Genomic DNA, 12,381 nt, shown 5'->3' with positions numbered 1-12,381 from the left:
GTCCTTATTTCAAATAACATCCCTTCTTTGCATTACATTCTCTAATGAAAACCCAAGTTCCAGGATTGTCTCGGTTCTTCGTCATCATTGAGTCCCATCCACATCTGAAGGCATCCACTGGGGCAGAGGCAGACACAACAGGATAAGTGTCTTTGTCTCAGACTCCTGTCTGTCAGAAACACCCCCTCCCAGCCTCTCCTCTATTTGGGCGGCTGTTACAGAGAGGGCAGATGGCTCATTACCATAAATAGGACAGGGAGAGAGAGAGTGAGTGAGGGGGCCATGCACATCGACCAACAGGACCATGCCGCCCAAAACCAAGGAAATGGGAGGCCGTTGCTAGGAGAGAGGAAAGACAGCTTTATGGCAACACAAAGCTGATTCCCCCATCCGACCTCATCTCGCTCCCGCCCCCTCGTTCCCTGCTCTGGGGACCGAGCCTTGAATCTGCTGGTCGGGGACAGATGGTCGATGGGCCCCAACGTCTCTACAGTTGGACACAGGCTACACTGACACAGTCAGACCTGGAAAGACTGAATCACACCTTATCTTGTCCAACCTATGAGGAGCGGGAGCAGAAAGTACTGAAGCCCAGGCCATTAGCTAAGAATAGATCCACACTTGTTGCCCACGGGAAGTGTGTGGTTGCACAATAGATGATAATATGTTAAGTTGAGTTTGTTTTTGAAGTAGTGTAATGCACTCTCTAGGATGAAAATCATTCACTGAGGACAATGACAGGTGTTTTTTGCTTCTCTATTGCTGCTATTTAGTTCCTATACAATGAATGGCAATGATTCGGTCAGTCCTTGTGTAGGGAAGTTCTAAAATGATACAGCCACCCACACATAAAATCCCAACATGACTCTGACGTGAATAGAGTGGGGTTTTTTCAGCCACACCTCTGCTATTTTTAACTTCTCTTGTGTTTGCCAACCTGAGCATTCCCATTCGCGTCACTGCCCTTGTTTTTAATGATGTTTGTTAAATGCATATGCAAAAATAAAAACTACACCAAAATAGGGGAGAGTGGGGCGAGGAACTTAAAAAGTATATCAGCCAAGATACCACCACCTCTGAAATAATAGCACATCTGCTCTCACTAGACTTCTGGTTGAAAGGGCAAGAGCAGCCAACTGTCTCAAAGACAGGAAGGAAGAGAAATCAATTGAGAAAATAATAGAGTCTAAAATAAAATAAAATCCGTAAAATATGAATGCATCAGTGTGGTAATTAATTAATGGCTGTTCTGTCATAGTTTGATTTGAGACACAAAAATCTAATTTCTTGTAATTTGCCATGATAATTAATGTTAGTTGATTAGGTTTGGGACATTTTGCATATTGTCCTTGGGGAATTGGGGCGAGATGTTTGACAGCATCACATGTATATGTGGGAGGGAAAAGGGATGGGGAAAGAGGTAAAAAGGACAACTAACCAACGTGCAAAAGAAAGCGTGGCAGCAGAATGACAAGTAAGCCGAATAGAGGCGGCCCTGCATCACCTAGCCATCCGCCTTGGTTGCATAGGAACACGAGGGCCATGCATACCCTGCAGACACACTCCTTTCCTCTCTCCTCTGCCACGCTTCATTACCCAGTACTCAGCCAGGCACAGAGAGGCACTGCACCACTTTCTCCACACTACAGCAGTGTGCCCGCTCACAGCATCGCATCCAGGCTCCCCGTAGACCCGGGCAGGGCATACGCTGCCCCACAGGCATCAGGTCACACTCACTTTATATGCATAGTGCAGAGACAACATTGGGAGGTTTGCACTGGTATCATACTAAGCAGTGGTTCCCAACCCTTTTGTCAGACGTACCACTACAGTGACCTGTTAGATGAACTCAAGTACCCTTTTATCAGTACAACACATGTCATGTTCCAAATGTGTTAAACTGCACATAACTATTAATAATGTAAAAGTGGACATAATAACGGATGTTGAACTGTCAAGGTTTAGGTCAGTTTGGTCACATTTGCATTTGTACTTCTACCAGGACTTGCAGAAGCTACATTTCATTTCATCCCTTACTATTTAAACCATTCATCTGTTACTTTGATTTATTTTAGCCATTCATTCCTCATTTTTCCACGGCTTTCAGCAATTTAAATGTTATCCGTAACTTTTAGCTAACTATTTCAACTGTTTATCCATTAATTCTAGCTTTTTGTTTCAAACAATTATCCTTTAATGTAAGCTATTTTTTTCAACCATTTATCCATTACTTGTACCAGCCAACTGTTAGCTTTTAGATAACTTCACTGCTTGCTTGCTAACTGCTCTAAGCATATTGTTTTCCACACACCCTGATTGCAACATTGTTCAGGTTTTAATATAGGATTTATTTTTTTATTTGTTTTAATCAAATTGTATGTTGTATTTAACAAATGAGAATCCACATGTGCCCCTGGTTGGTAATCAGTGATACTTTGAGTGCCCTTTCACCAAAATAATGTGGTTTCATAGAAGTTCACAGCTGTACTTGTCAGATTATAAATTTATAATTGCACATTTATGATCTGGGTATGGTCATTTTAAACTGTATGTTAAAAATCCAGTAAATGTTTATTTGTGTATAATATTACAAAGCAGACTGATTATTGTAGTCTATATAGGCTACATGAGAAAAGACAACAGACTTATTCATACTGCTTGAAGAACATTAGCAATCTCTCATATGTGTCATAGCCCACTACGGAGCTGGTAGTGCCAGACAACACTGTTGGGCACAAGACCACTATTGTCCCATAAGATAAAGTGTGTTTGTGAGCAAGGAAAGGCGGGGAGGACCAGATTCTGTGAAAAGATAAATGGTGTCAAAGAACAATGCTATTGGTGTTGTGTTGTTGTTTACAGTTAAGTCATCAGTCGAATGTTACTACAGGTCGCGGATTTTAAACTCCAGGTACATGTCTGAGTGGGTTTTCTTTCCTGTATCCTCCTCCTGCTTCTCAGTTATTTGACTACAAGTGTTCATTTGCCTGCAAGGAGCAGTCATTAAGGTTGAATAACAAATTTTCTCTTGGCAATAGAACAGCCAGGGATCAATGGGTTAATTCAATTGCCTCTGCATGGGGTGTATTGTACAGCAGGGCCATTTGCAGGGAACCATGCCGTTTTAGTGTGCTTAAAAGTGCAAAGAGATAGCATGGATATTGGTCAATAAAGAGAGAAAAGCACTGAAGGCAACAACATAAAACAGACCAAAGTTCATTGCTGTGTGTTTTGTCTACAACTAAACAGTCAGACAGTTTCGGAAAGTGCTGTCACTGTACAGCCTACTGCGTAATGACTTCCAAATTAGTAATCGTTTAAAATGTACAATTGGTACTGACGGGTAACTCAAACCAAAAAATGTAATCTTTTTATTTGAGACAGACATTTTTAAACTACAGACTTAACTGACAATATTACAGTATTTTGTTGCAACCGACTCTCCAGAATCTTAAAAAGAAGTTGTCACGGTCCAATCAGATTCATAACGAGTCTTCATATTATATGGGGTGTTTTGGGCTTTATCTGACCTTTTTAGAGATGCCATATAACCATCATTCTTAGACTGCTGCAGCTACATTGTAGGTCATCCATTACTCCCCGGCCCTTATTTAATGTATGTTCAGCAAGTTTTGCGGGTGTGGTCTATGGAGGGTTTCAGCAGGAGTGACCATCTAAAATAGAGAGGGTGACATAGAAATGTGTTGCACTAATTATGCAAATAAATTGGAGGGGGCCAGTTTCACATCTTGCTAGAGAGGCAAGCAATTCTAGCTACACCTCTGTGTAGCTAGAACACATATACTTTATGTGTTGCTTTGTGAATGGGAGTCCTGTCTTTATTACAAGTACATACTTTACCTCTTTGTTTACTGAGCACTGATTACTAAAATTAACAAGTAAAAACTGGTATTTAATCCCTATACTAAACAGCTAGTTCTGTCTCATTAAGCCCCATTAATAAGTAACTTACTGTCCTCAGTTCATGCTGGCATGCTTAATCCTCCACTGGAACAAATTGACACTTGGGCCTGTTTATACAAGCGTTTGCCCAGTCTAACCTGAACAAATATAAGGAATCAATACAGAATGACAGTATATTTGTTTGACTGTTGAATGGATCATTCGTCTGCCCTACATGTTGAGCATTTTATTGCATGCGCATTAAAGGAGGCACTTATCAGCTGACAGATAACAGACAATCACCACACTGCTGACACAATTCATGAGACCCGGTTAGCAGAAAGGATTGTCAAACAAAGGCTTCTGTAGGCAAACACCCTCTTCAGTTGAGGTATTGCAGGCAAAAGCTGAGAGAACCTCCAGGGAAAACAAACCTGCAGAACAAAGAAAGTGTTGCATTTGAAACAAGTTGACCACGCCTGGTTGCTCTGCTGACAGTTAGAGGGCTCGTACAAGTAACATTTACACTATTTCAACTGAAAGACATGAATGCAGCCTTTAGGAATACTTCAAGATGAAAATAAGATGTTGCTTGGGCTCTCTTCCCCAAACAACTGTGGTTTGCTCCTTCCAGAGCAATAGAGTCTAATTTGCAATGACTTCTTAGGGCATGTCCTTACACAGCAAGTGGCCTCTGGCAGCTTCACACACAGTTGAAGAATGCAAATACTACTTGTTTAACCAATAGCCTCACTGACCATGCCCCCTTATCTAGGAAAACGAAGTGTCTGTCTGCACATGCGTCTGCGTGTGTTTCTGAATGCATGTACAATATGTGCATATGTGTATGCGCGTTAGAACTCTTTGATATACGTCACAATTCTCTCGATGACTCTTACACTTCGCATTTCAAAGGAAGTTCAAACTAATTAGCTTAGGGTGTAGGTTGCCTGTTGGTCTCAGTCCCATAATAACGGCAGGTTATTTGATTGTTCCAGCATGTAAATCCTCTAAAAGGGCCAGAACAGTGACTTTAAATAGAACACTTTATAATGTCATTAAGGTACATAAAGTGGAAATAACCAGAGAAAACAATGGATAAAGCCTGGAAAATTGTGCCTAGTGGTAAATATTGGGGTAACATCATTGTCCCAGAATGTGTTTTTCTTGTTATTACACAACAGCATCTATTGTTCTAAATGTGTGAGCGAGAGCAAGCTGTAGACAGAAAGAGGTAAAGATACAATGAAAGGGCATGTTTCTAACAAATAAGTAAAATGTATTTAATGTATAACATTGTATTTTGAATCTACAGTAATGTGATTTATCTTTTCTAGTTTTCACCTCTTTACTGGCTGTGTACCAAAGTGTCAACGTCTGTGTTCCCACTCCAGAAACCAAAGCGAGGTGTAATGAGAAAAAAAGAAAACGGAGCGAGAACAACAAAGGCAGGAGGACAGATTGAATGAAGAGCAGCATACAAACAGGGGTTGTCACTAATAGAGAGTTTTATGAGCTCCAGACCTGCTGAAATGGAGTGCCTGTGCGCGTGCAGCAGCTCTTATCGGCTCGCTGGCAGTAAAGGGAGGGTGAGAGCTTCCACACTTGCGCTCCGTAAAAATGGTCTGATTCATTTTCCGCATGAGAGGGTCTCACTGGGGCGGCATCAAACCAGCCAGTCCACACAGATTTATGGACCATTAAAGCAGCAGGCCTCCTGACCGCTATGCCACCATAGGCTGGCTACTAAGACACACTGCACCCTCATTCATGCTCGGCCACCACTCTCCATCACAGGCTAGCTTCCTCATTGTTCATCCCTCCATCAGTACCATTTTACTGCCTTACATGAACTACTCTCATAGTCTGTAATCCTACTATTCTTCACCGCGCTCCCTTTGATACAAAGCTGTTTACTGTAATTATTCTCCCCCATTGTTAAGTTAACACAGTTCTCACAAAGACTATTTGTTATTCTTTCATCCCACAAAAAGGATCATTCCTAAAGTCCCACATAAGCTCCCTGGGTGGACAGCATTTTATATGGTCCAGGAAATACTCCGATACAGCTATGAAAATCTCTGATGGTGGTCAGTGGGGCATGTTGTTTTAGCCTAACAGCTTTTACAATCAGATTAGCACCATTGCAGGCACACAGAATAATGGGTCTATCTTTTCAAGGCATCCTCAATCAACTGTTTCCCTGTGTGATAAATGCATCTTGCGCTCCTCTTTCTCATTTGCTAGCTTTGCAACTTCATCATCCCTAGGAGTGATTCTGAAAGGAAAAATGGGGCAGTCTATGCAGCAAAGGCCCTAAGAATAGCTCAGTGTGCAAGAAAATTATGCCACAGCAACCTGAGCAATGGCTCAAAAACGTGAATGAATGAATGAATGAATGAATACATATAATGGTATCCACCACTGATAAATCACTTCCCACCTTCTTTGTTGGACAAATAAATATTACCACATTTAATACAATTTTTAGGCATACAATATACACAAGTGTTCCTATTGACAACATACCTGAACAAACTGACACAAAATAGGACACGGAACTCATTGAAGCCTCATGTTAATGAAATACTAAACCACAGATCAACCAAAAATATTTTCCAGAGTATCGCTCAGGTATTTACTCTGACACAGAGACACCATTGCGCCACTGGAAAGCCTGTTTGTCCAGTTAGGTGAAGGAGAAAAACAAGGGTGTGCATCAACGCTAGTGCAGAAGTATTTACAGCACTGCTGCATGGCCGCCGCCATTGGGGTTTAGACACAGTAAAGGCAAACAGAGAGGCTATTAGATCAGTCCACAGAGAGATACTCATGTACGCTTATGAAATGGAGTGGCTGAGATGAGTAAGGGATCACCACCATTATGTGAAAGTTACAGTTTGGTGTGAAGTCAGTTGGCCAGTAAAGCTGCACTCAACATATAGACTGAAAAAGACACAAAACCAACCTGCTGGTTTTCCTGTACCACAGTTTGGGCTCTAGAAGCACACTGTATAGGTTTGTGAATAGGCTACCATGTGCAATTAAGTAGCCTACATAATTGTGCTTTTATTTTTTTTCCCATTTCTTTTCTTTTCTTTGTCTAAATGCTTAGGCATCACCCAGCATGTGTCTGTTCAGTATAGGTCACGTTAGCTCATGGTATCAACGTTTACTCTGGGAGGGGCCCGGTTGAGGGTCCACTATCGTCATGAGTCGGGGTGTGGTGACACATCGTTTCTCTCCGCCCCGAGGTGTTTGTGTAGCCTAAATAACGCGGGAGTGTTTGTGTGGGACCCGTCCGGCTTGATCACTCGCACACTTTATTCAATTATTTTTAATCCCATCAGTATATACCTTATCACTTATCAAATGTGTTTAAAACACTATAAACATATTTACCTCCTCTATGTTGCGTTACAAAGAGCTGCCGATAAAAGTGAAAGCACATTTCACGATGCAAAATAGGATGGCGTGCGCGTTCGCGGAGCTCCTGCGCTGCGGCAGTTGCCAGGGGAGATAGGAGGGGAGGGGTTTTTATTGGCTGAAGTGGGTCTGTTGCCATGACGACGGCAAGGGGTTTGGTAGCGTTGCCGTGCGCTGTGTGATCTGCGCGCTGCGTGTATGGAGGAAGCAGCTGCTGATCTGATCTCTGACATTGTGTGAGACAGACATCTGAATAAACTGCGCACAGACGTGTCTTTAACCATACCGCACCGAGGCACGCCGTGCATGATTGTAAGTATTTGATCCTTTTTTTTAAATTTTTGAGTAATTCTATAGTGTTTGGGTGGATACGGATTGTGTTTTAGAACAAGCGAAAAGTAAATGTGGTCAAGTGACTTTGCTTAGAGCAGCCAGCATGGCAGAACAAGCGACAGCATGTGGCCAGCTAGCTAATGGTAACGTTACTTCTCTCTGCTCACCAGGCTCATATTCATAGCACCCAATAGTGGTCATAGTTTGATATATTAATATAGAATTCCCATACTATTCTGGATAGTTGAAATGTTATGCTAACGCGAGCAGTAGATTTACCTTCTCTGACCCACCGAGCTACTGCTAAAGCTACTTTACCTAACGGTGAGTGAGCTAACGTTGGTAACGTTACAGCTATCAAACATCCTCTTATTAAAGCTGAACACATGTAACTAACCGGAGATAAGTTAGCTAAGTTATTTTGTAACGAGTCCTGTGTTTCGGTAAGTGTTGTGCAATAGCCCACGTCATTGTGTGTAACTTTGTATTCTCATTGTGTTAACGTTACTGGCTGTGAGTGTAGTCTCGGGTTTGTGGTGAATGCCACCGCCTGCCTAGCATTAGCTACAAAGCATATTAGTTTTCTTTGCTAACAGCACTTTCAGTTTACGTTTTCCACTGGGTTCGACTTTGTGTTGGACTAAATGGCTTTGGTTATCGCCTAGTCCTCCAAGTTTTAAGTTAGTAACATTAGACAGCGATATTATATAATTTTCTGTTAGTTTTAATTTAAGACGCACATATCTCTCATATCTATAAACAGTTCAATATTTCATGGTATATATCGACGGTGCCAGAGGTTGGGAGGCTACACTGGCTAGCTAACGTTAAGCACATGATGTAATGGATTATCACAAGATTGTCCCAGATACAGAGTGCTCTACAAACAATGTCACAGTGTAGGAAAATATCTCTGTTTAATCCAGTTGGATATACTTCATATGTTGTTGTTGTTGTTGAGTATGTCTTTATATACTTTGTTATTCCACGTGTCTGGTGTTGGCTGTCTGCCATTGTCGTCTCTCTACCTGCAGCCTGTCTGTGTTTAATTTACTGGATGGGACAAACTACATCTAAAATTCATTGTGTGCTGAGGTTTCTGGGTGTAGGTTGTTTAAAAAAAAATAAAAAAAATAAAGTGATAGGAAAATGTGTTTTTCTTTGAGAGGTTATGACATTAATGTAGACTGACAATCTGTTCTTCTTGATTGACAGTTGTTAAAGCCCTACTGATAAATAGAAGACAAAGGCAACAGGAGCTTAAGGGACAAAAAAGAAACAGATGTTGTCAATCTGCCATTATTTTATTGCCAGAATCTCCATGGTCATGTTGTAGGTCAAACCATCTGTTGTCTTTGCTGTAGTTTGTAGCTCTAGCATGTATCCACTCCTGTACGTGTTGTTTTATGTACAGAAGCCTCTGAAGGGTAAGGACTTTTGCCTCCCAGAATAGATGAGTCTGCTAACTTTACTGACATTCGTTACTATAAATAAGACTTGTCGTAACCCAGAGATGTGGTTATTGCTGACGTGAAAAAGGCTTTAATAACTACAGGGATCTGAAGTACTGAGTTAAATTATATTTAGTTATGCACCATCATGGGGGTATTTGAATTGCTGGAATCAGCCTTAAATACATTGTAGTTACCCTCATTACTCCATGGTTTTGAGGTCCTTTTCTTACTCATTAAGAGGGGAAATACAGATGAAATAGGAGGCAGACTACCCAGTCTTTGTGGCTATCATAATCTTTTTGTGTGAGTCTGCGGCTCACAGTGCGCAACGTTTCAAAATCTAACTGGCAGACTTGCGAATCAGATGCTTTTACTGATGATAGTTTAAAACTTATTTAAACAACTAGTTCTTGCTATCATTGTCATAATTGTATTGGTAAACCCAGGGTATTGGAGTAATGCCCTGATCATCACAAACTTCAATGTATTGCTCCATGTCCGTGCTTTGACTATACCATAATCGTAGTAGGCGCCGTAGAATCAAATATATCTAAAGCTCCTTATGAACTCCCATGAATGCCACACTTCATTATTACTCCTTGGTAAACACATTCGTGTCACCTTTCTGAATAGTTGCTCCATTGTACTGTACTGATGATGACAGAACAGGAAGATGTTCCTCAGAGGATGTATGATAACGTTGTGACAAAAGAGACCACCACAGCACAACAGTTTTATTAAGCAAATTTCCTGTGTGAAAAAGAAGGAATTTTTAGATCCAATGGTCTTCTGTTGTTTTGTTCAATCTTCAGATTATACTGAATATAATGTACAAAAACATCTTAATAAGGAAATGGCATGGTAGTGGATTGTAGCATATAGTGGTAACCTGTCTTTACAAGAGTGGAGAAGAATCTTCACTTCAAAATGGTGGTGTGCCATGTAATCAGTCTTATCACAGAGTTGTGTACTCTGACCCAGGCTAAATGAAAGGTTGCGTCCTCTAAAGTCCACCATGTTCTTTGTAGGTATATGAGGGACTGTGGCTTTAAATCCATTACGAAAGCTGACCCATGTTGCAAAAACTTTTGGGATTGCTTAACACAGTCTGAACCTGGTTCCTAATGGAATGGCTAAACAGAAAAGCTCAAAGCTTTATGACCTACTGTTCTCTGAACACCCTGTAATTACCAAGCCATTTGTGACTTTGCTTTTGCCGTCCTTAGTTTTACTTTCTTTTTTAAATTGTTGCAATGGAAGAGGTTAAATAGTGGGATGATTGGCAGAAAAGGGAAGTTGAAGATCTTTGTTCACTTGAAGTACTGTTTTCCCATAATTATATTGTTGTGCGCATAATATTTCAGGGTTTTACAAATTCAAAGTGGAAAATAATTTCAGCATAACACAATGTGTTGTTAAGGTGGTGAAAGTAGACCATCGTTGCTACTTTAGGGTAAGTAGTTTCTTTTTTTCTTTTTTTTTAATATGAGCCAAAGAAAGTCTTAATAGATAGTTGTATTTTACTTTTTATAAAGAATGTGTGGATCTCCTTTTACATTCCATTATGATGGCCTTGTTTAATTGAACAACCACATATCTGAGATCAGTTTCCAGTCAGGGAGCTCCAACTCTAACTGCCCACATTGGCCTGTCTGGCTTGTGGAGTTTCCTGCTTTATGCAGTGCTGTGGTGGTTGGCTTGAATAATTAAAACTGCACATGTGTGTTTCATCACCTGCTCACCCCCTGTGTGTTTTTGAAGGAGGGATATCCCCAGGAGTTTGTAGTCTTGGGTCTGACATTTCGCTAATCAAACATAGGTGGTGGCTCTGAATTTTAGATACAAATGTAAACGCCTGTAGAAGCGCGTGATGCGGTTGCCTCCCTTCTTTTGTTTTCCTGTCCTGTTCCGACGGCTTACTTCCGATATCGTGTCTTTTTGTGATGTTTCCCATCATGTAGAGATCAGGGTACATCTATTTGTATCCCCTATGCTTCCCACTTTACAGGTGTCACAATTTTACAAACCAGGGTCAGTGTATTGAAGGTAATGTCAGTACATCAACAAAAAGGCAGAGCCGGTTGAGATCTGGTTCTGCATACCTAAAAATACATAATTTGAATGTAAATATTTTGAGTTTCTACTTCAGTTTTTCCTTCATACGCCTGCCTGTGCGTGTGTGTATTTACAGAAGTTGCATATGGGCAATGTGTGTATTCCTGTTGTGGCGCCCCTCTGTCGACTCCAGTTATTGTTTTACATCTCTTGATTGGTCACAGTGGTTATGCACTGACTCTTATAGTGTCCGGCTCCCCCCGCTTCCTTTTCTACTTTGCCCCCTCTCTAACCCCCTGACTGTCCCTGTGCTTGTCTCATTTCTGACGATGCGGACGCAAGACGCGGCCCATTCGGGCCCGCCTCATTGGAAGAAACACTGATGTGACCATTTCCTTGATTGAGGAAAAAAGTAGAGGAAAGCAAGGCTGTGTCTCGTTTCGCAAAGGGAATTAAAAGGATTTATTTATTTGATTGATTGCAGTATGACAACGACTCTGGCTGACCATCTTGTGTGCAAATCATCAGGATCTTCTAGGATGTGTGGAGCTGAATGGGGATTGTATTGTCCGTTTAGCAAAACTGTGTTACCAGTGCCAACCAAGAATGGTGCCACAGAACTGTAAACAACTTAGTGTTCAGTTGTAATACCTTCTTGTCACTTGTAATGCACTGGATGCACGTTTCTCGCCTATTTTGCACTGGTCCTTTCATTAGTTAATTTTGTTATTAATTGTTAGTTTTTTTGTTTTTTTTTCTCTGGTAAGCTATGTTGCCTACTGTTTATAATTTGTATTTTGTAAAAAAAAACTTGAATAAAGCTCTATTTAATAAAAAAAAAAGTAAAGGGTAAACATGTAAACTGATGCACCATGTGAATGAGAGTTTAACACTGGGCTCTGTACTTGAAACGGCTCAATCCATGAATAAGCACGCAGCTCAGTTTACTAGAGCATACTAGAGCTTTGCTATTTTTAAAAGTCCTACTTTATCAACAGCTCACCATGGTTATTTGTTACAAAAAAGTTAGTTGGAACTTTAAAACTAAACTTCATTGGAGCAGGAGAGGCAACAGGGGCCATGCACTTGTGTGGCAACAAAACATGTGAATGCATTCTTTTATAGCAAGTCAAATAAAAACTTGGTTGATGTTTTACCCTGAAATTGTTCTAGGATTACTGCAACTAATTTGCTCTCGTTTGTGTTGTGA

The 12,381-nt window shown here is 40.9% G+C and overlaps 1 protein-coding gene across 3 annotated transcripts in view; it reads left to right on the top strand.

The window, feature by feature from the left end:
• The first annotated feature begins 7,217 nt into the window (after window positions 1-7,217).
• Window positions 7,218-12,381, top strand: part of foxn2a (forkhead box N2a) — a 20,745-nt gene continuing 15,581 nt past the window's right edge. Inside the window, exon 1 of one of the 3 annotated variants that reach the window (XM_032541896.1) lies at window positions 7,218-7,641. Coding sequence is in view for 1 of the 3 variants with exons in the window: in XM_032541895.1 (XP_032397786.1) it covers window positions 7,917-7,986 (70 nt within the window). In the remaining 2 variants the exon portion in view is untranslated. Of the gene's footprint in view, window positions 7,642-7,760; window positions 7,987-10,325; window positions 10,570-12,381 lie in introns of those variants that run through there. The other 2 variants (XM_032541895.1, XM_032541897.1) reach the window with 2 other exon arrangements.

The sequence above is a fragment of the Etheostoma spectabile genome, chromosome 17, assembly GCF_008692095.1.
Source record: "Etheostoma spectabile isolate EspeVRDwgs_2016 chromosome 17, UIUC_Espe_1.0, whole genome shotgun sequence".
Taxonomy (NCBI): Eukaryota; Metazoa; Chordata; class Actinopteri; order Perciformes; family Percidae; genus Etheostoma; species Etheostoma spectabile.
Note: the sequence above shows the minus strand (reverse complement) of the source record. Positions and strands in the feature narration are given on the sequence as shown.